Raw genomic sequence first — 27,949 nt, forward strand, 5'->3', positions numbered from 1 at the left:
CAAGAAGCGACTGCATTGCAGTCATTCTATGACCCTGCTGCGTTACGTGCGGGCATTCCCGTCATTTTGTTCCTTTTTGTTAATGGGGTTATTAAGGGTTTTGTATTGATTGCGGTGTTAAAACAACTGGACACCGCTGGGCAGATTTAGCAGGAGCGTGAAAGGTTTTCGCCTATGTGATGTAGCGTTACGACAGAGCTGGAGCAGCTGTTTTACTGAGAATGCCTGTTAGGGGCCATTTAACAGCAGTCGACCTGCTGTTCCAAACGGGTGACCCGACAAAGCACTCCCGCTGTGGCCACATATGTCTTTCCAAGCAAACACATAGCTTTGCATACGCATGCACACATCACAACTCATCGCACGCACACTGAAACGCCACATAGCTGCACATCAGATGCTTAAAAACCCCCAATTTGTTTTTTGTCAAAGGCTTACAGAACCTAGCACCCCTTGATTATCGAATCGTATTCTTTGACGAACAAGTTAAAGAATACAACATACAGACTTTATTAAAAAATACATGATATGATATTGACAACTTTTACAGAAATGCATACAAAGTACAATTTATCCAAAAACTGACAAAAAAAAAATGACAAGCAGAGCCGACTGGCCCATTAGGCAATATAGGCAGATGCTAAGGACGCTATGGTCCCTTGGGGCGCCAATAAATCGGGAACAAAAACTCAATATAATTATGATATCACTAGTAATTATTATTTATTCTTAAAAAGGAAAGCTCAGATTGATTCAAACAAAAAGCAACACCAAATTTAACATTAATCCAAATAACAAATACGTCTTATTTTTGTACATAGTTTTGCATACACTGTAGTTGTATATAGGTATTTTATATAGCTTTTGTACACATTTCATTTTGTTTTTGCATATAGTTATGAAATAGTGTGAATGTATCTATCTTATTTCGAGTTATTGTGCTCAAAGTGTGTGTGTTATTTGAATTGCTGATTGTTGTATTTATAATTGTATACTATTATTTATTCTCTTATTTACAGTATTTTTATTCTGTGGAAAGGGTATTCCATATTATATTTCAGATTTTTATTTATGTATTTGTAATTTGATAATCATGTAAACTGGTTCATCTTGTAAAATAAAGACAATTTATTTTGCAAGCTGTGTAAACCGCTGATGGAGGGGGGGCGCCATATAAGATCTGGCCTAAGGCACCACTTTGGGTTGGGCCGGCTCTGATGACAAGACGATCCTGACAATACTGATCGACAACATGATATATTCAATTAATAATTACACTTTATTTCAAATGAAAACAAGGAAAACGTATGAAAAAATTCCCATCCCTTTTGGAGAAATCAAAAAAAGTATTTCAGCTTTTTTTTTTTTTTTTTTTGGTACACTTAACAACCAACATACAAACAAGCACAGCTATACTTGAAAAGTACATTATGACTTCTGTTTACAGCCGTCCCTCCCTACACGCGGAACATGCGCTGCGCATAAGTCCCCACGATCCATGCTGGGCCCCATTTTGCGCAAGGGGGCGCTCATTTGGCAAATGACTGCCGTGAGGCACAGGACGACAAGTCAGCTCAAGACAGGCAAAATAAAATTCTGCTTTGGCCACCAATTTGACCAAGGATGGCCTTGCTTATGCTTGCCTAAAATAATTACAGTTCTCACATATAAAGAAAGTCCACAACATGGCAGAATTTCCATGCTCAATTGACGATCAAATATATACAGCATACAATGTAAACATTTGGACTGCATGGCCATAAAAGAACAAACATAAAACAAACCCAGATTTGGTCAGTGGAAAGAATGTTCCAGCATACAAAGACATCAGTATTTGTTCCTTCATGTTTGCCATGAATGCGTCCGTTTTTGCAAAGGTACTTCTAATTAGAATGGATGCTTGTTTGGAAGCCTAAACACGCATGTGAGGTGCTCATACTGCATGTTGACGGCGGCACCGCCAAGAATTCTGGGCCCCATGAAAAAAAAAAAAAAAAAAAAATCTGATCGGGCCTCCCTGTAATCTCAGTAAATTATTTTTAACTCAAAGTAACATTGAAATAAATTACATTTCTTTGCAAAATGTACAAACATTAAATAGCCAGTTTAAAAAATAGTGAATATTAGGTGTGTTGAACTATTTACGTTCCATGTTTCCGTTCCTGCTCTTTTATTTTGTATTCCTCTGCGTGATGTCGCTTCATACAGTCACCAAGGCATGGCCGCTTTTTCGTTCCATGATACAAATGTTACAAACTACTCTGCTATGAAATGGTTAAGATGAACTCTTTTCTCCATCTTCCTTGCCTTTCCTCGTTGTTTCGCCCTGTTTTGTTCGAACTGTGTTCCTTAGTGGTTTTTTATTGTTGTTTTTTTTATACTGTGCCTTAGGTTGTTCCACTGTACATGCTCCCCTTTTGTTGCATTATACCCAACTGTGCTGAACCTTTTTGCTTCACCGTGGGTCCAAAACGACCACCTTACATCGCAATTTTTAAATAATTTTTATTGCAAACTACTGCACGTTTATACACCTAAGCAGAATTTAAAAGGGATGAATGATTTTCAGGTTGGCGTTGGTATCAAACTGTAAAATTTCAGTTAGAACGTGTGATTAAAGGTAAATATTACCAGTTAATTAGACCTGTGAACATTTCTACAGGTATATTCAGTACTGTAAATTATCCATTACAGTTTAAGTACAAGGCAATAGTTTCTATTGATTTCGGTGAAAGCAAGTCTAATTTGAAGGAAAACAAAGACCTTTTTTCTGTTCCATATTCCAAAGCATATTTTGCTTATGCTGCTGTGTGACAGCTATTAATAAATGAAAGTATATATGGAGGGAGTGTGCATTTATGGCACAGAGCTGCTCACAGTAAGGGTGGCTTTGTACCTTGTCCATGGATAAAGCCATGTTGGCGAGCACAGAAGTCTTGTGAGTTGGTCACCAGGTTTGTGCACAGCTCAGGAGGGATTCTGGCCCACTCCTCTTTACAAATGATCTCCAAAGCCTAAAGGTTTTGAGGCTGTTGCTCGGCAACTCAAAGTTTCATCTCCCTCCACAGATTTTTGACTCTTAGCACGAAAATAGCCCAAAACTATAATGTTTTCACCTTCATCTTTGAAAAGGAGGATGGTGTTCTTGGTGATTTCGTCAACATTTTCCTGCCTCCAAACACAAACAGTCGAGATGAGCCTAAGAGTTCAATTGTAGTCTCATCTGACCACATCACATTCTCCCATGCCTTCTCTGAGTCATTCAGGTGTTCATTGGCACAAGCTCCTCCTGTGGAATTCTGAACTGATCCTTCAATTTTCTCAGAATTAAAATTACACCACGAGGTGAGATCTTGCAAGGCGCTCCAGCGCTGACTACATATTTTCCATTTTTAAATTATTGCACCAACAGTAGTCCCTTTTGTCACTGAGCCACAGGACTAATTTGTGCGTTTCATGGGCACAGAAGCGATCTGTGGGGGTCAGAATTCTTGCTGGTTCGTAGGAGATTAAATACTTATTCAATCAGTGAAATACAAATTGTGTAACCTTTTATTTAATTGGGTTTTTAGAGGGGTTCTTTTGTTGATATGCCGTATCGCTGTTAAAATTAACCTACTATAAAAAACAGAACTGTTCCTGACTTTCTAAAGGGGTAAAAAAAAATAAAAATCGACAACTGATCAATTAATCATTTTCCCCAGTGTCTCTCTCTCACACACACACACACACATACACACACACACACACACATGCACACAGCGGAGAGAGTTGTCTGCACACCTTTCCAGCTGCATAACAGGATAGGATGGTTATGCCATGGTATACCCGTAGCTCCCACAATGCAGCGCGACCAGGAGGCGATCTCTCAGAATCTCCTGGCTGGGATATTCCGGGAGTTTCAGCATGTTGATACTGCAAAGGGGAAGAAAAATAAAGGAAACGTGTACGAAATAGTAAAGCTCTAAGGTCACAAAGGTTTATATGGTTGGAGCACTCCTGGTGTCTCATACTTGTCCAGAAGAAAGACCTTCACCTGCAAAATGAGGTACCTTTGGCACATTCCATCACACAGAGGCCTCTCGCTGATTCCAACTATTAGATTTCTGTGTGCTATAATGCAACCTGCTCGAGCGTGAATCACTGAAGAAACATATTGCCCCCTAGTGCTTAGACAAACTAGTGCAAAGAAGAATACTTAGTGTGACTGTGCCTTTGGATGTAGATATTCTGTCTTCACCTTTTGTTCAGTGTAAAGCTCGATATGTTAAGTTGTTTAGCTGCTTTCCTGAAGACAATTTCAAAAATTTTTATTTTGATCATTTACATTATTTACTTAACATCGAATTTGATAAAGCACTAAACATATTTAAATGTAATTAAAGCATACTATAACCCTATAAACCCTACAAACATAGACACGACCTGAAGAAAATGTGGGTGTTTTGCTTGTAATGATGGGATTAATTTAGAAGCTACTTATGCCTCACAGGGAACGGGAAATTTGAGCAAATGGTAAATAGGCTGCACTCCATGCTGCCATGGAATGTAGCCAACCTTCCCATTCACACACACACACACACACACACACACTGATGACTGCATCAGAAGCATTCGCACACGGCAGATAACCTAAATTGGCTGAAACAAAGACAAGCACGTCGAGCTGTTTACCAAGTACTGGAGGTAGGAAGAAGGTTGGAGGTGTATGGCACTGCAGCAATGGTGAACTTCTGTAAGCCGCTGCCCCCCATCAGATAGGCAAAGCCACCATGAGGAACTCTGGAGCTGATGGTAATGAGGGAAAATTAAGATAAAATTACAAAAAAATCAATATTTAGTCACAGAGAAGGTTAAATGGCACAGACAAACCTTCCAGTGACAAACTGAAGCATCAGAACTCGCTCCTCCTGGGTTAGGCTTCGCACAACTTCCCAAAACCACTGTAACACCAGTCAAATTACGCAGTGGTAAACTAAAGAAAAATGTGTTCATGCTTTTCCACAATATTAAAACAGGGGTCTCAAACTCGCGGCTCGTGGGCCATTTGTAGCCTGCCAAGTCACATTTTGCGGCCCGCGACTTGACGGGAAAGACTACTGTAAATGCGACCCGCAAGCTCTAAGTCAGGGGTCTCAAAGTCGTGGCCCGTGGGCCATTTGCGGCCCGCTTAGTCACATTTTGCGGCCCGAGACTTGTCTTCAAAGATTACTGTAATACGGCCTGCGACAAGCCAATGTTACTCGTAGGATGCACACATAAGCCTACACTGAGCTAAGAGTAAGTGAGTCACTTAAAAAATATGGTAAAAAAATTCCACCCATTTTCTATACCGCTTGTCTCCATTAGGGTCACGGGTAAGCTGGAGCCTATCCCAGCTGAATGCAGCAAAATATAAACTGTGAAATTATTTATTTATTTGATTCACCCTATTACTGTATCAAGATATTATTGTTATTGTGAGCCATGTATCGCGTGTCGTACCGTGAGGTACCCCGAGATTCCCAGCCCTACTCCCAATACTTGATGCAGCCCAGCCTCACTCAGACTCTACCTCCGGCAGCCCCCAGGTAAATTGTGTTTGAGACCCCTGATTTAAAATAAAACAAATTTCAAAGAACATTTAATAGGGAATTTCAATAGATGTCCTCATACTTTGACTAGTTAAAATGTAAAACAATGTTCAAAGTGCTGAACTAAAATTAAAAAAAAAAAAAACTTCATTCTAGGTGAATCAGAAAAGAGAAACAACATGTGTACGAAAGGAACCAACTGTTTACTACTGCCGATGTCACACACGGTTGTAAAAGACTCCATGTGTGGGCACATCATAGTCAGATGCATTAAAACAAAATATATATATAACAGAAGCACCTCCTTCTGTAGCTGCTCCCAGAAATAGCAAGTATAGAACAATTGGGATAAATCTTTATTGATGAAGTACAAACTGAGCAGTTGACTTACCTATCGATAAACGGTAAACTAAGAAATACCTTAAAATGTATAGTAATGAAATAACAGAGGTGATGCAAAGAGGATAAATATTATGATCACCGTAGAAATGGAACTCTTAACGTATTGTGTCGCAGGAAGGTACTGTGTTCCTATTTGGCTGCTTGCTTACAGTACTGTATGGATCAACTGACAGTAAAAATAATCCTCCCTTCGCATATTTGTCAAAAAGTGCACCATGCATCATCAATGTTTAGGCTGGGTGCATATAGTTAATTATGTTTTATTGTAACTTCCTTGGTCGCGCCACCGAATGCTGAGTACTTTTACTTTGTTTTAGTATTATTTAATAGCGATGAACTCATTTCTATACTTGTCTGTCAGTTATGAATGTTAAATTGTTACATAAAATATTGCCAGTGCTGTTTTAGGATGGACAGTCATTACCTCATTTTCTTCATTGACTAAATTTTCGATGGGAAAAAGAAGTTTTGAAACATATCGGACATATCAGAGGTCAACTGCTGTCGGTGAAGAAATGATTGTGTTCGATTTTGAAGGTTCCAATGTATTTACTAAATCATGTGTCTACTCCTTATAGTGAAATATTCAAACGTGTCATTTAAAAAGTAAACTGAATTGTCCTTCCAAATATTATAAACATCCGTCCATGTCAGAGTAGTAGATAAAGAGCCCACCTGAATGACTGGCTCCTGAGGTTCGTAGCCACTGGTGTACTCGGTGTTCCTGCACCAATCCTGCACATCGATCTCTGGCATCCCTGACAGTAGGAGCTCCTGCACACAAGCACAAACATGCATACATGGGGTGAAGGAAAACCCTTTTCTACACAGATTGGCTTGTTTACACAGAATGTATTGATGCTGGTAAAATGTCGCCCCAGCGGGTACATTTATGTAGCATCAGAGGTGTATGCAGCATTGTGAATAAGCTGCGCCTGTCTTCCGGCTGTGGCATTCACACAGATATCAATACATTGCAGCTATGCCTTTCTGTTGTTATGCTGCTAACAGTGGTGATGCACAACCAACAACCAGTGTACAACAGGAGGCTCAAAAGAGACAAAAATCATGTTCAATGTACTGTGTATACACAATGCAGTTTCATTGTAAACCCATTGTATAAATAACTGAGTACTGCCTGTACTGCTCCTTAAGGATGCCCTATTCTCGAAGGGCTGTCATTTTGGAGGACTGTCATCATTGTACAATTAAACAATTGTACAATGGAATTTTTCAAATATGTCCAATTACATGTTCTGCAACATCACACATAACAATGTAAACAAATATACAGTACACTTTGTAATTGAGTATGCTATAATGCAAGTACTATACACTTACAAATCTTTGTAAAAATGGTACTGTAGCAAATACATGAAATTGCTTGGGGTGTAGTGGGCTGTATCTCGGGTTTCGGTTCATTTAACACATAACTTGTTAGCATTTGTGTAAACAGCTTTCAGATTTCATGAGTTAAGTAATTATTCGCCGTCATTCTCATCACTTCCTGTGAAGGGAACTGACGTCTTTTGCCTGAGCTCTGCATTGCTATCAGACTTTTGGACTACTTTGGCACTTTACCTGACCACAGATCTTTGACAATAATTCCAGAACGGTTTGCTGATAGCCTTGGCTTGAATACTGTATGCCATGAAAAAACTAACTCGCAGGAGAAAATGAGTTAGTATTGCGAATAACGGCGAGCAAGGCAAGCCAACCATAAGTGACAGCCAAACTTCATGACTTTTGTGATAAAAATGGTTGAGCAATTGTTGACTTTATTAAGTCATCAAACTCTATCTATGGTGATGTCATGGATCTGAAGGAAGAGAATGCTGTGTTATGTAAATAAATTGCCAGGCTAGAATAAAAAATAGCAAAACACACACATGAATGATGGGATTATGACAGGGCTCTACAATATACCCAGGTCTTATGTCAGGACTGTTAAGAGAGGCAGGGAAGAACCAGATGAAATGGTGGTAGCCTCAACAGAACAACAGGTGGCCAAAATCTTGCAATCAAAGAAAGTGGAAGTGGATGTATGATCAATACATGCATTCCACTGTATGGCAAAAGTAACCACATCTCATCTTATAAATACCAGCCAAAACGGCCGTGCTAAAGCAAGGAAGCAAGATGAAAGGAACATCTTCATCAATGGGCATCTGACAACGCATAACACCGACACAGCCAAGAAAACATGCAACTTAAAGAAGCAGGGGAAAATTCAGGGCACTTGGAGCACCAATTGTAAAAGCTACCGACTTAAACGGAAGACCAGAAGAAGCCAAAGAGTCAAAGATATCAAGGAACTGGATATATACTTCAAGGAAATTGAAAGTTTGCTAGAATGCCGTCATTTTCCATTGAACAATATTAAGGATTGCTGAAAAAGATCTCAAATTGGAAACTAACTAACCGCACTGATCATTACATCTAACAATAAAATTTCAACAGCAGCATGTATACCAATTTCAACATTAAAAATGATTTGCGCCAATTTAATGAACCATTTTAAAGTAACTGCAATCTGGATTGATGCTGAGAAAGTAATGGTTTTTGAGCTGGAAGGGTATGAGCTGAACAGAAACAAGAGTGTAGGAGGAGTGATGGCGTACGTGAAGAAAAATCTGAACTACAAGATGGCACAAAATGTCAGTTGCAATTGATAAACAATACCATGAAATGCCTAATGACTGATTATATGTAAATTAAAAAAAAAATGCATTAGTGAGTTGAAAATACAGCTCGCACCCAAAACAAATATTGAAATGTTTGAGGACTGAATTAAGGTTATCTTCACAGAAATAAACCAAAAGGTTTATTTACGTGGGGGGTTATGAACACTGATTTCCAAACACAAGACTCAACAAAAAATGTACACGCAACATTTGGTTTTTGCCTCTATCTTTCAAAAGCTGAACTGAAATATCTGAAACGTTTCTACGTTTTACACTTGTATTCTACGCAAAAAATTGGACCTTTAATAAAGATTTTGTGATGGATGCGGATTCACCCTTAATTTCTTTCTTTCTGAGGAAATTGTATTCTCAATTTGAAAAAAACATTTACGGTTGACCCGCATGAGTGTGATCAACCTCGGATTCCACTACACAGCTAAGAAAAAAAAGCATAATTTAAAGTATAATTCCTTTTGAAACTTTTTTTTTTTCTATTTCAGTCCTGTAAAAGATGTGACTATACATGAAACTGACAAAGAAAACATAATTACGTGGGTGGACCTGGGTTTGGCAACCTCAATATACTTGTAATCTGTGTGGACCACAATGTGAATCAAAAGCAATGAAATAGGAAAACCGGCTACAATTAGTCCCAACAGCTTTGAACTATTTTATCAGTATGGTATGCAAAACCTCATATGTGAGTGTGTTTGCATGGAACACAGTGGAAGAAGCTTCTGGGCTACATGTGAGTCAGCCATGTGGAGTTTACATGTTCTATGCGTGCTTGGCTGTAGCCCCCACAACCCTACAATTAGAGGTACTGAATTTACTGTGTAATGGATGGATGGATAAGTGGTTTATTAAAGAGTAAATTATTTCAAAATTGTTTGTTGTTGGGGGTCATTTGCCGTTTTCGTGAGTATTACTGGCAGCTGCATCAAATCTTGGAGGCTGCAACAAAATAAACTGCAGTGTTTGTGTAGTGCAGAAACCTGTGCCCCAGTGACACTGGTCACAATGACATGGATCATATTAGATCATCTGTTTTGTAGCTGTGGTTTGCAATTGGAATTAAGCAAAAAAGCAGAAAGTGACCTTGCTCTTTTTCATTTTGAAAGAAGCCATGAATGAAATGTTTTAAGGTATGAAAACATAAAACAGGCCTTCCATTGTCAATATTTTCAAGATGAGAAATGACAGTGTCACCGAGGTGTGTCTAGCAAACACAGAGTGGAATAACACAATTGATCCATGTTCAAGTGACAACATTAAATCTGCCCACACACAGGGGGAAAAAAAACATCTGATAGAGCTAAATCAGGAGGCCGGGCTTCAAGGTGACCCTATCCTTTTGATTCCAACCCCCAAGCCAGGCATGGCTAATCAATCCCTACATTAGAAGCAAGCAGGACAAGCTGGCAGTGGAGAACAAGGTGAATAACAACTGCGAAAGGCAATGAGGAGAGGAGAACAAGAGCGACAAAAGGGAGAGACAGCCACTTACCAATTCATATTCATCAAAAAGCTGGATGAGTGACGGCGGGATGAACGTGTGGAATCCTTGCAAGAAGGCGTTTATCTGTGGCTGGATGGCCCTTGTCATTCTCAGCTCTGTCACCAGCTGGACATACTCATCCTATTGTACACACACACACGCAAAAAGAAAGTCTTCAGAAAATGTACAGCAAAAAGACAGCTGGATCAATGTTACCCTATCTGCTAACTAAGCACAGTGCGAACTACAGAAATAATGTGGCACAACATCAGTGACAAGCTCCTCACACTAACAAATGATCTGTGATATGACTCCGTATTACTATAATATTAAGGAACTACAAACTCACATACACATTTTCACACGTCATTGAGTCTTTGATCAACACCACCAAATTTCACTCTGATCTACCTTGAAGCATAAGAACACAAACAACAGCAAATGTTATTGATTTGTCCTCTTTTCACCCCGTATTCAATTCCCTGGCTCTCCAACCAGGTTTCATGGAGCAGTTGTCTCTTCCTGTCATTTGTTTTTCCTTTTCTTTGTCCCTTTCCTCTTCTGTGTTCCCTCTCTTTGTCCTCTCTCAAACAATACACTGTCCTGTGGCATTCCAAATAAATTACAACACAACAGGAGTATTCAAGCCTCACCTGTGCGCAGTAAACTTGCTCTGGTACAATAGGCATACAAATTACTCATATTGCATAGATAAGTTGCCAAAGAGGACGGGTATATATAATAAAACACACACACACACAAAGTACCTTATTGTCCTGAGTCACAACAATGCCCGTGCCTCCTGGTTTGAGAGGCACTTCCTCCATGGCACCAAACACGTCAGTCTCCACAGAAAAAGTGAGCTCCAGACCCAAATCACTGATGTCATTGTCCAGGATCCACTGCAAGTTTTTGGCATACTCGGGATCAATGGATGACACATCCTGGTAGTTCACTGGGATACCTGGAACAACCAAATACATACAAGCAGGAAAATCAAGTCATTGTAGCCTGGGTAATTGTATCGAGACACTTTTGTGTTTCATGGTTGAATACGGCCTATTACGAGTAAAAAATATGCATATTTAAGCAAAGTATACGTATTTGTTGCTTAAATTACGCACTTTCAAGCATAAAAATAGCTAAATGAACTAAAATACAAATATAAGGCATTCCGAAGACGCATTCAAAGACGTTATGATGATATGTAGTATTCTACACTTGTCAGTAATGTTACTGTAAAGTTTGGTGAGATACACAAGCACCAGATTTGATTGCCAGATCAACAGACTTTTATTGCAGGTTTGAATTATCTCACAACAGGCACAATACAATAATCCTTAACATGAGCTACTGTTGCGGTCGTAACCCGCACCAAGCTAAAACTCAACTCTGAACTCCCGACGTCACTTCCTGTCTGCTCCCCACTCAGCTCCACTAGCACTGGAACACATTTACAGCAACACACACGACCATGAGTCTTATTTATGTCTTAAATGGCTTACTTTAGGTTACTGCATCTACTATATTGGGTAACATGAACGTAAATGTGACTATAGGCGTTTTAGTTCATGTCTTTGAGGGCTCTAATAATGTTAAAAAACGTATTTAGAAGGTCGTGAACAGGTTTCCCATGCTGTAACTAAGGAAATATTCTATTTCTAAATAAGGAACACTACTTCACAAAAATGTACTTGTCACGCTCGGGTCAGGATGAAATTAACCGCAATAAACTAGGGATTACAGTATTCATTTGGGAATCTTAATGATTTCAAGCATTATTTTTCCAGGGTGGAATGCTTATACATGTACATATACAGTACATATTTACAGGAAATTCCTTTGGTCTATATTCACTTATTATGACCACTGAGATTAATACTGGTCCTGCAAAGAGATTTGGCATTGGTTGATTGAAATCCACAGGCTAATAGAGAATCCTAGGTTTTATGGATATCCACTAGAGAATTTTGATATTTTTTTTTCTTTAATGCCGTCAGTCAGGTTCAGACAGTCATTATTAAAGCATGACATTCTTAATTCCTTTTACCCAGGATGTGCTTGTAGAAGGAGCGGGTGAAATAGATATTGACCAGCTGCCTGTGATACAGAGCCAGACCCAAGATTTGGCCTGCAAACCGGAAGTAGTTCAGGTGGTCTGGGTTCACTGAGGAGTTACTGTTGGGCTGGAAAGTTGTACCTGTAAAATCGCAAGCACACTATGACACACATCAATTCTCCAAAATAAAGACGTACTTGTCATACTGAATGCTGTAATACAAAAGCAAATGCAGTGTACCATCAGCTGACTGAGTGAAGAGGGCATAGTCTGGATTGATTATCTCATTAGACAGGATGTCAAACCACTCCCGAACAACACCCTGACCCTGTAAATGGCAGCGAAGATCAAATGACAACATAGTTCTCTCAGTATGCCATTGATGCTGTTTGATCATCTGACAACTGAGGAAAGGTAAATAAAAAGTTGTCTTGCTGAGAACCATTGTGTGGCACCATCCAAAAACGCACCATCCCCTCCTCGCCATGGAAGCGGACCGCAATCCCTTGCTTCAGTTTCTCATTGGTAGACTTGGAAACCATTTCACAGCTGCTTCGAAATATTGAGTCTATTGACAGGGATACCAAAATATTTGTGATTATTGATAAATAAAGGAACTACACACAACAGGTTACTTGTACAGTCTTTTAAGATACTATAATAATATTAACTGTACCAAAAACTGATAAGTGTAACATTTTTCCCCCCTAATATCATAATAACTAGATAACATGAAACTAGAAACACCTCAGTATGATGCAGAAAAGTACTCAAAATATAGTCAATCATCAAAAACAGAACATGGCAGAAACAAGAACTCTCAGATCTCATTAGATTGTGCAGGTGTACCTACTGGTTTTGTTTGCTCAAAAACAACAATTTGCACTTGAATGTTCTTCTCACATAGACATGGAAGTATATTTATAGTGTGTACCTCTGTGGATGAGTAGGATGTCACTCTCATTGACCGGACGGTGAACCATGTCTGAGTCTGGCTGACCAGCAAGAAGATGCTCGTAGAACCACTCACACCGATCCTTGAAGGGCTGCGGAAAAGCGCAACTTTAACAAACGTCACACAGCACTACCCCCCTGAAACTAATTACCACTTTGCCTTGCTTTCAAATCTCAGACTGGATTTTCAGTCTTTGTTGAAATACTCTTCTGTAATACAGAGATGGAGCTCAGCTCTATTTGCATAATGTATGCCTTTGTTCTCTAAGCGGTAGAGGTAGAGTGAAGGATGAGCATGGAGGAGAGAGAGGCTTTTCCTCCTGGGGCTGTGAGGCGTACTGAGAGAGAAATCAGATGAAATCAAATTCACCAGGTTAAAGTCTGTAATTAAAACAAGGGCCTGCTCCCAGGCGGGCCATAATCCATACGTAACGAAGCTTGGCATTCTGCAGCTCCAATATGAATACTGACAAGCGACTGAGTAGCACAAACACTTGAATTGTTAATTTACGAAGCCACACAAATAGAACTTAAGGAGAGTGCTATAGCCATAGCTATATGTCTTAGTTTAATCTATAATTAAACTATAATCTAGTTTTTGGGGTAAAATACAGTATTGGATAACACAGCACTAAAAAATAAATGCATCAAATTAACTCTTTTTTTTTTTTATCTTTCAAATATGTGCCTTATTGTGCACTCCATTGTGTGCAACAGGCAAAGGCCACAGCTAACGACAATAAATCTACTGGCAAATAATAATGTGTCCTCCAAATTGTCTGAAGTGTTTTTGTTAGTCTTTGGGACAGCAGCAAGAAACAAACATGGACATTTGTGCACATCGGTGCTGGATCTACATTAGTTGAAAACAACCAATAACATGTGACAGTGAGTTTCCATCTACAGTCATCCCTTGTTTATTGCAGTTAGTTGGTTCCAGACCTGGCCGTGATAAGTGAATTTCCACAAAAGAGAATTCCTTATTTATACGTTGAATTTTTTGTAGTTAGAGCATAAAAACCTGTTTGTGATCTTCCAAATATGTTTAACATTATCTCCGTTTTAAATTAGTAGCCTATGTGTGCAGTTGAAAATAAGACAATGTCATAATATCCATCCATCCATCTTCTATGCCACTTCTCCTCACTAGGGTCACAGGTATGCTGGAGCTTATCCCAGCTGATTTCAGGTGAGAGGCGGGGTACACCCTGGACTGGTCGCCAGCCAATCGCAGGGCGCATATAGACTAACAACCATTTACACTCACATTCAATTGGACAATTTCGAGTTACCAATTTACCTAACATGCATGTCTTTGGAATGTGGGAGGAAACCAGAGTACCCAGAAAAACCCACGTGCGCACTGGGAGAACATGCAAACTCCACACAGAGATGCCCAATGGAGATTCTGTCGTAGAGCTTCCCGATCTCCTGTTAGCCAACCACTAGGCCACCGTGCGGCCTCGCGTCATAATATATATTTAATAATATATCAAATTTGTCTTATTGTGTGGTTTGCTTTATGTTTTTTAAGTGTGCAGGTGCAGGGGGTATATGACTTCCAGTCAGATGTCTGAAGGGGTACGCAACTGTGAAATGTTTGGGAACCACTGCCGTAGTCAACCACAAAACAGAGATGATTTTTTTAAATTATATTTTGAAAAACCGTGATCGAGAGAAGCCGTGAAAATTGACTGGCGAGGGACGACTGTATATTGTATTGTGTTTCATTCATTCATTTTCTACAGATTATCCTGTTCAGGGTCATGGATGAGCTGGAGCCTATCTCAGAGGTGGGGAACACTGGTCGCCAGTCTATAGTGAAATTATAGATTATATAATTTTGTATTATAGACTATAATATAGACACTATAATATAGAAATATAGACTAGACAGTCTATAATGAGTCTATAGTGAAGGGAAATCTATGCATGTTTTTGGACTGTTAGAGGAAACCGGAATAACGGGAGAAAACTCACACAAGCACATGCAAACTCCACACGGAGAGGTCCAGGCTGAGATTTGAAACCACAATCACCTAGTGCTAACCACACGCTGTACACATTTTGCATAAGAAAGTTTTCCATTGAAATTGAGACAACGATATTTCTGGTCAAGTGGTTAGCATGTTGGCCACACAGTCAGGAGATCGGGAAGACCTGGGTTCGATTCTCCGCTTGGGCATCTCTGTGTGGAGTTTGCATGTTCACATAGAAAATGGATGGATGGATGTTTGTGGTCATAACTGCTTTTTATAAATCTGTTCCTCCACATAAGACTTGTACTTGCTCTGTGTCTTCATACCTGGCCCTTGATGATATGCATGAAACGTGACATCAGCTCTGGACACTCCAGCAGGAAGTGGAAGTGGTTAAAGATGATCTTTGGATTTCTATTAAAGGGGAGACAGAAATGAGACAGATGCAAAGAAACTAGATATTATGATGTGAAGAGGGGGGAAAAAAGACAAAAGTCAAAGTAAATTGATTTTCCCCAATCAATAGCCGGTCTCTGGGCACCGTGAGGAGGTTGATGCATAGCCTAAGCCGAGTGCCAGACTGACTCACCTGTTTACAAAACACTTCAGCACCTCGTCATGCTTGCAGACAAACTCAATGAAGTGAGGGGATGTCATTCTGGATGAAGAAAGAGAGGAAGTGATGAGTGAGAAAGGACAGTGAAATAGACAGCAGCAACAATGCTGTGGCAGCGTCTGCTTTCCAATTAGACACAGATTACTCATCTGAAACAGCCAAATGTCTACACTGAAAATGATGAATTGCCATCGGAGACAAAACTAGACCAGAATCTTAATCAACAGCAGGGTGAAAGACACAAGATCAACAAAAACAAAGACAGGCATCTCATTTCAGCAGGCATGTCAATACCAGGCTTCTCTTGGCTGCTTATTAAGCATGCTTCATGATCTAATTGAGCATAATTACAGACTTGGTCAGAGTTTAAACAAAGAGAGATAAACAGGCAGCTCTGTACCTCCAAGACAGAAAAGGAGGTAGAAAACTTTTTTTTTAGTTCTAGAAAACGAAGTACTGGAAGTAATCTAATATATTTGCACCACATCTGTCATGTATGCGAGGTAATACAGGATAGGAGTACAAGCTGTAGTTGTAAAGGAATCTTATAAGGGAAGTGTAATAACTTTATATGTCAATGCAAATTCAAACTGTGTGTATGTACATCGTGTCATTTCACAACATCAGAAAGCTATAACAGGCCTGCAGTTTCACTTCCAGATGTTAGCGAGAGAAGATTCTCAGGGTATTGAATTGATTGCAACTGGACTAACTGTCTAAGACGTTTCTCCTCTCATCTCAGCAGGTTTCATCAGTTCATGCTCAAAGACTAGACATGATTGTTGTAGACTGAGTGGATGGTGCAGGATACAAAGTATTTATCCACTAAGGTACAGGTACACCCAAACAACAAACAACGGTTTCACTCTTTTGTGGCAAAAGAGAGAAGAGTTAACGGTGCCCCTGTATCAGTGAATACCGTAGTACATCTTTTTGAAAGCTAAGCTTCATGCAGTATTATTTTGGATCAATTTTTGTTAATACAAAAGCTAACACTTTTCAAGTCAATTTAAAAGATACTGTAGTGGTCTTTTCTACATCATTCACAGTTCAGCTTCCAGCCGTGAAAAACTTTGAGTTGTAGGTAGGGCTGGGCGATATAGTGATATTTTTAAAATATTGATATTTACGGACAATATCAAAACCAACCATATTGTTGATATTGATATAGATTGGATATCGATATAGACTCATCCCTGCATGCAGGAAGAGAGAGGAGGGGCGACATGGTCCCCGTTGCTACAGTGGAAAAAACGGCTTTAAAAACCTGCTGAAAACGATGGACTCGAGATGTCCAGCGAGCTTTGCAGTCGCAATTATTTATCAAGACAAGCTCTACCACAAATGTACAAGGAAGTTAGTCAGACAGTTGCTAAGCCTGATGCAGTTGACAGGTTGGTGTTCCTGACACAAAATAAGGACATGCATGTGTCTTCTAAAATTGCTTACCTAAAAAATACTACTGTTCAATTAAAAGTATTTTTGAGTTGCTGACATTTTAAAATTTCTTCTTAACTCCTTCACATTTTGTTCTTTTGTTATTAGCTGAGGATTTGAGCATAGCTAAAGGTTTGTTATTAAAAAAGATTATAGTTGACTTTTTCTATATTTATTTCAAAAAGAGAATGGCCTACTTTATTGTAGAGGCTATTTTTATGTGCATCTTGTATGAAGCTTTAAAATTTCAAAAAAACATCCTCATGTTAAGTATTTATTTTAATAAAACAATGTGACACGCATAATTTGGCTTTGATTTTGTCTAAAAATTATTGGGATATATATCGTATATCGATATGCGTTTTGGTCCATATCGGCCAGCCCTAGTTAGTTGTTTCTTTAGGACTTTTCCACATTATTTTGCTTTAAAAATGTGAGTAAAATGGTCCCCCTCTCTTGTGCAGATTCTCAAATAATGAAAATGGTAGTATTAACCACCCATGCTTTTACTATGGCTATAACATCAATCAGGACAAGAAATTTCAATATAACTGACAGTACGATCTACCACAAAACATGAATTCAATCACAAAGAAGTTTGGCACACTAAATTAAAAAAATCACCCCGATGATTGTGGTATATTTGAGGAATGAGCCTCAGTGCCTTGCGCGAACAGAGCAGCGTAAAACTAAGTCAGTTTGAAAACATATATTGTCAGGTCCAGGCTGCCTCTTAAGCCTGTTAACACTTAAGGAGAGAGCAAGAAGTGGTGCAAAAAATACAACTATTTACAAAGATTGGGTGGGGGAGTGTGGGAGAGAATAAGGCGCAGGCCCTCCTCAACAATTCTGCACACCTACTAACCTAACATTCAAGTGGGCCAGTGCAGTGCCTGTAGCGTTCAGCTCTTGTCTCAACTACCTGATTTTCTAACAATGACATCTACAATAGCTAATCTGTCTGCAAAATGTAGTAAATTAAGTAATAGCAGTGGTCACGCTAGTTATGCTACTTAGCATTAATAATGGCTATGGATTGGGTCTTGTCTTTTTAAGATGTACAGTACCATTAAATGTTCTGTACCATCATAAAAAACATTCTTCTTGCTTCCTCTATTGATTGATAGTCATTACAGTAAACAAACCCCTGTGGCATCTGGCAGGAACAGCACATGTAGAAGGCCTGGATCACGGCGCTGAGACGATTGGCTGTCATGGAGATAACATCCTCTCCGTCAGCATACACCTCCGTTTCCATGACAATCTGAGGGTCCAGTGAGGTGGGGAGCTTTGGTGTGGTGCCAGAGTGATCGACCTCCCGCTGTTTGAGAATCAGAGAGGCTATCTCACTGCTGGAAGATGTGGAAGACGGGTTCTTCCTGTTTCTGTCCAACTCAGTGGAGATCAGCACAAGCCACTCGTCCAGCGAGTGCCAAAGCAGCTCTAACGGCTGTAAAAAAAAAAAAAACATAAATAAGATGTGAGAAGTGAATAAGATTTAAAAGAAAAAAAAAAAGAAGCAGAGAGGATTAATCATGAAGATATTGTAAAAGTCAAATCGATTTTTGTTTGCTTTGAGGGTATCTTCAGGTTACACACAGCTTCAGCACTAACCGTTTCATACATTTGTCACAAAGGACCCAAAGGAGGATCTTGCTCTGTGAAAGGCCATTCTATGCAATATTTTTATTTCCAAACAAACCTGAAGATGCCCTGTCATGCAACTCCACGTAATACAGTTTTAAAGCAGGATTTATGCAGATAAGAAAATAAAAATTCCACTTCCACCAACTGCACAGCTGTGATCAGATGTTTACAAACACAACAAACAAAAAGGAAACCTCACTTGTTTTTTGAGAAATATGTTTGATTTATAAAATTATTATGTAAATATGACCTAAAGACAAAAAAAAAAATATGAGTTAAAATGTATTGTTTTTATTCGGATAGCAACAGCAAATAGTAATGTTTGCAATGCTATTGTGGAAATTTATGGATAGCTCCTTTTAATGTTAAACTAAAATGATGGCGCAACAAACATCTACACAATGGACACACAACCATATTTTTAAGTATGTGCTGTCATAATGTCAGTTAAATTTTGCTTTCTTGTCTCCCCATTAGCCTCATTGGGAAGTTTTATTCAGCCCCAGCAACAAAGTTTGTAACTGAGTTTGTTTATTTCTAAAACAGATACAGTATACAGTCCAGTACTTGTATGTTTACATTTAATCTGACGTACTTTTTCATTACCGGTAATTTGAGTTACATTTGAGTTCCTTTTTTTGAGGAATAATACCTTATGTTCATTATTTATTGAAGTGCAATTTTGTTTACAGAGACTTGATACTCCATTTTATTTATTGTTGTGTGTGGATTTTAATGGACTGTTTTTTTTCTTCACAAAGGTCTATTTTTTCTTGCTTTTGGTTATATTTTTTATTTAAATGCAATTTTTGCTAAAAGATTTTTTTGGTCTTTTTTAGTTGTTTAATTGTTTCATTTATTTTATTTTATTCCAATGACAAGGTTAAGTACTCTTGAGAAATGTAAGTTTATTGCTTTTGATATGGTGTACTCGAATTATTATGCCATATATTATCATTATATTAATGAAAAAATTGCAACAAAAATAATATTGACGATAATATCGCTTATCGGCATTAATTTGTAGGACAATTATCGTCCAGCAAAATCTGTTATCACGACAGGCCTAGCTCAACTACTCTCTCTTTCCAAGGTGAAATCAAATCCACACTGGGCTAAAATTATTTACATGGGCTAAATTACATATATTCAGTGGAGAAAATAGATATTTGATCCCCTGCTGATTTTGTAAGTGGAAGATTTCAGTCCAGCTTGAAGGTGTACATTTCGGAGCAGGGAATAATTTCTTGGTTGGCACTCAGTCCATGGCGATGTAAAATATGCCACCCTGTGGACAATAACTTGGTGTTCCAGCAGTTTCCAGTTCAGGCTTGAGCCTTGATGGTTCCTTGGTTGTTCACTAGCATCCTAACCTATTTCTTTTTAGGGATGATGGAGAGTTTGGGTATTCTTACAGATCTTGGCAAAGTATAGTAACATATACAAATAACTTTTCCTTAAATTCAGTTGTTCAAACGCAGGTGAATGTTGAAAATTTTGTCTCCGTTTGCTTACATTTTCTGGTTAGTGCACAACATGGCACGTGTCTTGTCGTGTTATTAATGCAGTACACTGCGTGAGTGCAACTGTGTTATTAATGTATTTTTAATCACAAAATGTCCTTGTTGACAGATTGCTAATAGATGCAAACAAGAACCGGGAGTCAGCTCCGTCGCCCGTCTATGATGTCATCAGCATTTGACTCTGAAGTCTCAAAAATGTTAACACAAAACACGGTTTTAGAATTTAGAATAGTTATATAATAGTTATATAATCTAATAGTTTTACATGCAAAATGACGAATGAAAGGCATAAACGAGCATTTAAGGTTACTTTTACCTTCATTGAAGACGTGATTGTTGAATGAGACACAATGTGGGAACAAGATCAATACGGACACCACCTTTGTTTTTTGTCATAAGTTATTTCTTGCATAATTATATGTATGTTTTGGCTAGAGTCAGACCAAAACCAAGGTTCCACTGTATATAAAATCTATAGACATAAATTCTTGCTTTTAAAATGTACTGAAGATATACATTGTATAATCATTCCACCCTGGAAACACAGCAATTCAAAATAAATCACAAAAAATCCACAGTTAATATGATATCCGTGTCCATAATGAGTATGTAAACGTGACCATAACTGTAAATGAATTCCAAATTATTTGTACTGGTTACAGTGTATCATGTACAATCATCCGTCCTACAAAGAGAACTTAATTACATTACTGCATACTCACTATTGCGATGCCGTCATGTTTATTATGGGCAAATATAAAACTCTGATCACATCTGTATCAAGTATTCAGTCTAATGCACACAATTCCCAGGATTTCTGTGTACACAGATTGAACAAATACATGACGTTTAGTGCACTCCAGAGATGCTGCAAGGTGTTAATTAAGTTTGTAGAAGCATCGGCCTTGCCCCCCCCATGTTCTGACTTGGCAAAGAAAGCCCACAGATGTACTTTTTCAATACTTAAATCAGCTTGATTAGTGGTCATCAGAAACAAGCAATCACAGAAGTCCAAGGAAGATGAAAGCTTTGGCTTAGGCAATTGGACATTTACAGAAATTTGAGAGAGTAGAGATCTGTCAGTTAAAATTTTGTTCTACTGATTCTGATTCTACCACTTCTGACACTTCTGTTGGCGATGCTGATTATATTTGACTTCAACTCGCAAACAGAGGTTGTCCATATTGCCCATTAATTGCCTAATCCAAATTCAACACAGATATAAAATGCTATTTTCAAAGGGTTGTATTTGAAAATAAACTATCAAACTAAAAAGAGGTTGCATGTAAACCAAAACCAGTTGATTGGCGATAGGAAACAAAAATAATATTCCCAGCTCTTCGGATCATATATTAAATAAGTGTCAATATACTAACATGCTCGAACTCGTGAAATAAAACTGAAATAAGTCAGTGGCTTACATATAATACAGCAGAAGCTGTCCAAGAGCACTTGTCTTTTGGTATAGCCTCCACTTGTCTCATGCGCATCTACAACCAGGGTTAATGTAACCAGATGAGTTATTTCACAAAATTGATATGTTGTTGTTTTTTTCAATCATTAATCAGTTCATTCATTCCGTCACCAGTCAGTCGCAAGGCCAGGTTAATAAAAATGTGACAATATTACTACAATTACTACTATAATACACTAATGACTGTTCAAGTGTTCAGTTTCCATTCACCACTAGTCTGAAGCAAAACATTGACGGTTTTGTGTTGTAATGGTTTTACAAAAGCATCCTAATTAATTAACCCAGGAATGTATGGAGTGTGGATATTAGTGTCTATTTTTAAAAGCTCCAGTGCAGTTACTATACTATTCTAATTACAAGTAGTCTATATAAAAACGGCTTAAGCAGGGTGTTTTGTCTTTTTTACTTGAAGCACTGCTACTTAGGTCAAATATTTTACACACAGTTACTGAATTTTTAAATGTGTTCTTTGAAGGTATGTAATTTTAGTCATCTGTCCGGCATTTTATGAAACTGCTATACAACTTGGCACAGTATACTGTTGGCAAATTGAAGCGCTTTACTGCCATCGAGAGGTCACACTTTGTCATTACGCTATTATAGGACTCATGCTAAATAACATCTGGGATATGTAATGTCATTTAGCATGATCTTTCCATACCGTCTGCCTAATGTTACTGGATGGAAGCAATGGACTGTGAAAGAGCTAAAGGCTCTTGATAAGATAACAGTATGTCAACAATCAGCATGTCAATGACAGTTGGCATAAAGCGCATGCAAGACTTGTAGTAAACTTCCAGTACACTGTTCCAGTAAATATGAGGTACCGACCTTAAAGACCTGACTACGGGGGGTCTTGTTGCCGTTGTAGCCCATATCATTGCCATTATTGGGTGATGAAGGTCCCAAGCGGAATACATGGCAGAAAATGCGAACAATCCTCAGGAGACTCTTCATCTGAGCATCATAGCTGCTGGACAGGCTGGGGAGAAAAGGAAAGAAAATTGGAATGGTGGTAATTTGATTTCTCATGGTTCTTCTATCCACTTCTTAACACACAATTAAAAAAAAGATGGCTGAATATTTTTTGCGTCACCAAGATCTGGAAGCGTTATAATAATAATATTATTATTATTATTACTACTATTATTATTATTGTTGTTATTATTATTATTATTATAATAATAACAAAAGCCAATTCGGTGGTTGATCAGAGAATATGTTTCTACAGTACAATAATCTTGCAATGCATCCTTTTCCTTCTTTTGTACCTTTACTGACACAGTGTAGGTACAGCGCATGCAATAACCCTTTGACCAGAATTTGATTTAATGGCATGAAAGGGATCACATATTGAAAATAATACCTGAGCAGCTTGTGTCCATTAGTGGTGGCAACTTCTGCCAGACTTGTCAAGATCCTCTGATAATTATTGTCACTCTGCTGAGAAACATGCTCCAGAACCTGCCGGAGCTAAATACAAGCACACGCGTTTTAACAAACATGTATAACATGTATAGAGAGGTATATGGACATTTTGTTGAATCTGCCCAAACCATATTCTCTTTTATGTCATCATTCTGTGTCATCTGAATGAGGATCTGAAACAGTCTGCTATGGTGCTGAATGAGAATCTCGCAGGTCTCCCCGTATCCTCCCTATACACAAAGGACAGACACAAAGCAGAGTAGTTCAGAATCAGGTAAATGCCTTTTTAACTATGGAAACAAGGTATGACGCCTTCTGTAGTGCTTACCTGGACACAGAGATCAAGAGGAGTAATCCCATTCTTGTCAGCAAGGTATTTGGCTCCTCGAGAAAGCAGGATCTGTGCTGTGTCTCTTTGGCCATGACTGCACAAGTTATCATTTTATGAACAAAATTGAAATCCTTTTTTTACAACATTAAAATGAATTTACTGTCGGCATCACCTGCAAGCAAAGTAAAGGGGTGTGGCCCCGGAGACGTTTGGTCGGTTGATGTCAGCGCCGCTGTCCAGCAGACACAACACCGTCTGAATGGACACAACACACATCAGTCACACATTGGGAATTTTGGAGGGCATGATCTGTGATAGCAGGTAATCCCCCAATAAATAAAATTCTCTCTCTTTTTTAATGAAATGACATACAGTATAATGGTTTACAAGCAATATAATGGCTTACAAGCAACGTGCAGTATTTTTTATTTTAGAAAAATAATGTTTCTTATTGCCTAAAGTGTAGCATAGTTCCATAGTTCCAGCTTGTAGCCCCATTCCCGATCTCTCATGACCAATGAGCAGCACGCTGCTTTTAACTTATCTACTTGTCTTTTTGTCCATTTACAAATTTCACCCGCAGTTTCACCAAGGCATTTAAAACAACGTTTACAAAGTTATTGTCCAATTTTGATGTACAATGTACAATGATAATGAAGGCATTCTCTTCTATTATATAAACATTCAAATCATGAAAGTGGCTTACAGTTTTGTGTCCATTCTGACAGGCTACATGCAATGCTGTCTGTCCCATGGCATCCTCGACATCAACGTTGGACACATGCTGGACCAGATCGTGGAGGAGCTCAGTCCTCCCATTCACCGCCAACCAATGAATCTAAAGCAGAGGGGTGGAGTCACACTATTGGTCATGACTCGAAATAAAACACCCTCTGAGTTATTTAAGGAGTAGTGTTGATTGCTATGATTTGTATCAAAACCAAACAGAAGATTATATTCCACTCACAGCAGTCAGTCCCTCATTGTTGCAAATGTTGACATCAGCATTATATTCCAGTAGTTTGCCCATACATTTCTTCTGTCTGAAGGGAACAGGCCGCAGTTCAGATATCCACACTAATCACTTTGTTTTGAACAATTTAGGCACTTGCCCCTATTGCCTCCACTATGGCTCTGAATTTGAATCTGAGCACAGGTGACTACAATCTCTGCCTCATGAAGACAGAGGATAGGTCCTTACCCATTCCTCGCTGCAAGGTGCAGTGGGGTGCAGCCTGAGATGTCCTGGTAGTTTGGGTTGGCACCCCTCTTCAGCAGCAGAACAAGACACTCCACTGACCCACAGCTATGCAAAATTAGACAAATTTTACATGCAAATGCAAAATGTATATACACATATATACTGTATATATATATTTTATTTTTTCTCTCCTTTGCTTTCTTGTCGTTATCACCCTCAAAATTCCTCGTGACATCACACTTGATCCCCATTACACAACTCTTTTAGGCAGGGAACGTTATGCTCTATGCATATTCAGACACTTTAATTCCTTATTCTACCACTGGCGGTGGTTGTCTTCTGGCTTTCCCCATCAGGGGCTGCCAAGCTAGTCAGTTGCATGATTTGTTTGGCTTAGTTTTTGCACCGGATGTCCTTCATGACACCACCCTTCCATTTAGACCAGTCCTGGACATCTTTAATAGCTGAGTGTTGGGGGAATCAAATCCATGTGATGCAAAATATTTCTCTATATTCATCTGAAGTAGCCATTTAAAACAAAATGTGTGCACAGCTGACCTGGTCCCGGAATGCACTACAATCGCATATTTGGAGTGTTATTCATTAACCAAATTTGAAACACACATTACCATAAATTATGTCTATAAACAAAACAGCTCATAAAATACTTCAGCAGCATTATGTACCAGGAAGTACAGTGGCCTTTAAGGATGGTCATAAAGTGATCCATTGTAAAAAATGAAGTTGATATGAATGCTATGCTTATTATTATTATTATTATTATTATTATATAATACATAATATATTGTTTTAATTTATAAAGTGCCCGCAACGTATGCTGGGTATTCCTCGCCTCAATGCAACAATATAGTGAGATATTATATTTACAATGACGTGTTCATTATCTTTAAAATCAGTGCACACTTACATGGAGCCCAGGACACATTGTCAATGTTTATTTTAATCGTCCATGTGTTTTATAAGGCGCACAGGCACATCTACCGCTGCACAAAATTAAACAAACCCCCGCAAGTCAATAATGTCATGACATATTTCTTCTGACACAAATCAAAAGAACTCTGTTTCACCTGCTCAGAGTTCTACACTCATTGAGTTTTGTGTCATGACCAATTATGCAAACAAGACGCTGGTGAATTATTCTTAGACATTGCATTACAGATAAGCTGATTGGCTTCAGGTCAAATGTCTGAAGAAGTGTGGGAACCACTATCCTACAGTACTGTATATGGCTGAGGATGATATTGATTCGAAAGTGTTGAATAAACTGTCACATTTTGATGTTGAACATACTGTACTTGTATTTTGTGTGTCTGTAATAAAAGAATAAAGTTCTTACTTTGCAGCAATATGAAGCAGGCTTCTCTTCACACGTCCAAATGCATAGTTGACGTCAAACTTGGAGTTGAGCAGCAACTCTGATACTGACCTTTTGGAAACAGAATGAGAAAAATGATTTGCTTTTTTTTTTTTTTTTTTAAGAGGTGACACAAACACTCAACTTCAGCACGTACAAGATAAAGAGACTAAAAATTAAAAGATTTATGACTTAATGTTTATAATATATAAGACAAATGCATCAACTCAACCAAATTTATGCTGTCCTCGGTTTACGTTTTATGTTACAATGTTTTGCATTACGACATTTTGCGGTTATGATGAACTTCCATACATACAGTACATTCATTAAAAACATAGTGGTTTGGTTCGTAAATATGAGACTCGCTCAAGAATTAGTTACATGTGCACCCCCGCTCTCCCTCGCAAACCTTCTGTGTACGGCTGTCAGGGCAGTACACAGAAGAAAGAGAAAGCCACCACCATGGAATTTAAACCAGGCATCACAAAAATGCTCAGAAAGGGGAGACAAACGGTGCCTGGTCCAAGCTGATCCAACGCTGCGACCCTAATCAAGACAATAAAATTGTATCCTTGAACATGTTAAAGGACCTGCTCCAATTAAATAACTTTTGAAATCTGTTTTATTTAACTTTGCATTTTATCTTTTTATTACTGTATTTTATGTCATTCCTGTATTATGTGTACAGTGTAATTTCGGTGTTAGTTTAGGTATAATTTATGACCTGCACTAAAAATCGACTTACAGCACGCCATAACAACAACTTTTTTGTAAACCAAGCACCTCCTGTTGTCAAGGTTGGTTGAATGCCTACCTGTGCTGGTCAGCCATCACCATTGGCATAAGTGTGTACACTGCAGTTTCATTGTCTGTGAAAAAGAAAGACTTTAGATCAACTGTCAAGTTCAATACACAGTCAATCAACTGAACTGAGCTGACTTTACACTGACAAATAAGTAGGTTTTATCCAAAGGAAATTGTCCAGAACAATATCAAAGTGTGATATACAGTATTTTAATAGAGAAGGAAAACGGGAGTTCTGAGTTCATTGTTACGTCTTAATTTTACAGACAACATTCACAACACTCACATGCTCTCAATAGAAAATTATAATGTAATATAACAATACTGTTATTCGTGTGGCTGTTGTTTATTATTTGTGAAACGTGTAATACAGTCTACAACATTAGGTACAGTACAGCTTTATACTGTATCACAAACGGGACTCCAGCTACGTTTGGTTCCGGGCATTGACACCTCCGCGTCGGTATTACCTTCGGGAAGTTCCACAGTCCTGGCCCGGCGGAGGGAGCGGGTCAGCCGGTTGAGCTGTACGTTAAGCTGCTCCATCGCCCGTTCCATCATAGGGGAGCAGCCAACCGGTAGAAATTGACGTGTCGCCCAATAGGTTTATGTGATCCACATTCGAATGTGTTGTCCCTGGGCGTTGCCCATGGACGCTACAGGGGTAGGCGTTTTTCTGGTACACTGCTTTACTGCTAACTCATTATTTCCCTCCCCTGCTGCCCTCCTGAACCACAACGTTACTGAAAATGTTTCATACTTCCTGTTGTGATGACGTTCACCGTTTGCTGTGGTTGCTGGGTAATGTAGTCTTTAGTGACGATTTAACACCTTCCCGTTCCTTAAAAAAATGTTTCCAAAGGCTGCGATTTTATGGAAGCTAATTTGTTTATTTGCATCATTTCATTTTAAAATGTAATTAATGCACTTACACAAGTGTAATTAGCCTATATCCTAGTCT

The 27,949-nt window shown here is 38.6% G+C and overlaps 1 protein-coding gene across 4 annotated transcripts; it reads right to left on the minus strand.

Annotated features, from left to right (window-relative positions):
• hace1 (HECT domain and ankyrin repeat containing E3 ubiquitin protein ligase 1) lies at nt 1-27,752 on the minus strand. Of its 4 annotated transcripts, XM_054782686.1 has the most exons (25): nt 27,459-27,752; nt 26,999-27,053; nt 26,164-26,253; nt 24,807-24,911; nt 24,573-24,648; nt 24,312-24,443; nt 23,778-23,860; nt 23,603-23,699; nt 23,403-23,504; nt 23,213-23,319; nt 22,678-22,828; nt 21,794-21,862; nt 18,348-18,652; nt 15,739-15,807; nt 15,476-15,563; nt 13,151-13,262; nt 12,687-12,784; nt 12,457-12,544; nt 12,208-12,357; nt 10,925-11,121; nt 10,167-10,298; nt 6,651-6,749; nt 4,873-4,943; nt 4,675-4,788; nt 1-3,915 (listed from the first exon to the last, which is right to left on the minus strand). In XM_054782686.1, exons 1-25 carry the CDS (start codon nt 27,547-27,549, stop codon nt 3,813-3,815), a joined length of 2,784 nt encoding a protein of 927 aa, XP_054638661.1. In that variant the 5' UTR covers nt 27,550-27,752; the 3' UTR covers nt 1-3,812. The 4 variants fall into 4 exon arrangements, with proteins under 4 accessions (XP_054638661.1, XP_054638659.1, XP_054638663.1 ...); XM_054782684.1 differs by lacking the exon at nt 4,873-4,943; XM_054782688.1 differs by lacking the exon at nt 21,794-21,862 and having other exon boundaries at nt 2-3,915.
• Between the last annotated feature and the right edge of the window lie 197 nt (nt 27,753-27,949).

This window comes from Dunckerocampus dactyliophorus, chromosome 7 (genome assembly GCF_027744805.1).
Source record: "Dunckerocampus dactyliophorus isolate RoL2022-P2 chromosome 7, RoL_Ddac_1.1, whole genome shotgun sequence".
Taxonomy (NCBI): Eukaryota; Metazoa; Chordata; class Actinopteri; order Syngnathiformes; family Syngnathidae; genus Dunckerocampus; species Dunckerocampus dactyliophorus.

Coding starts and splice junctions, on each gene's coding strand:
- hace1 (XM_054782684.1), bottom strand. CDS start 27,549: ATGATGGAACGGGCGATGGAGCAGCTTAACGTACAGCTCAACCGGCTG. Junction 27,054..27,458: donor GACTGTGGAACTTCCCGAAG/GTAATACCGACG, acceptor TCTTTTTCACAG/ACAATGAAACTGCAGTGTAC. Junction 6,750..10,166: donor TTTTTGATGAATATGAATTG/GTAAGTGGCTGT, acceptor GCTTGTGTGCAG/GAGCTCCTACTGTCAGGGAT.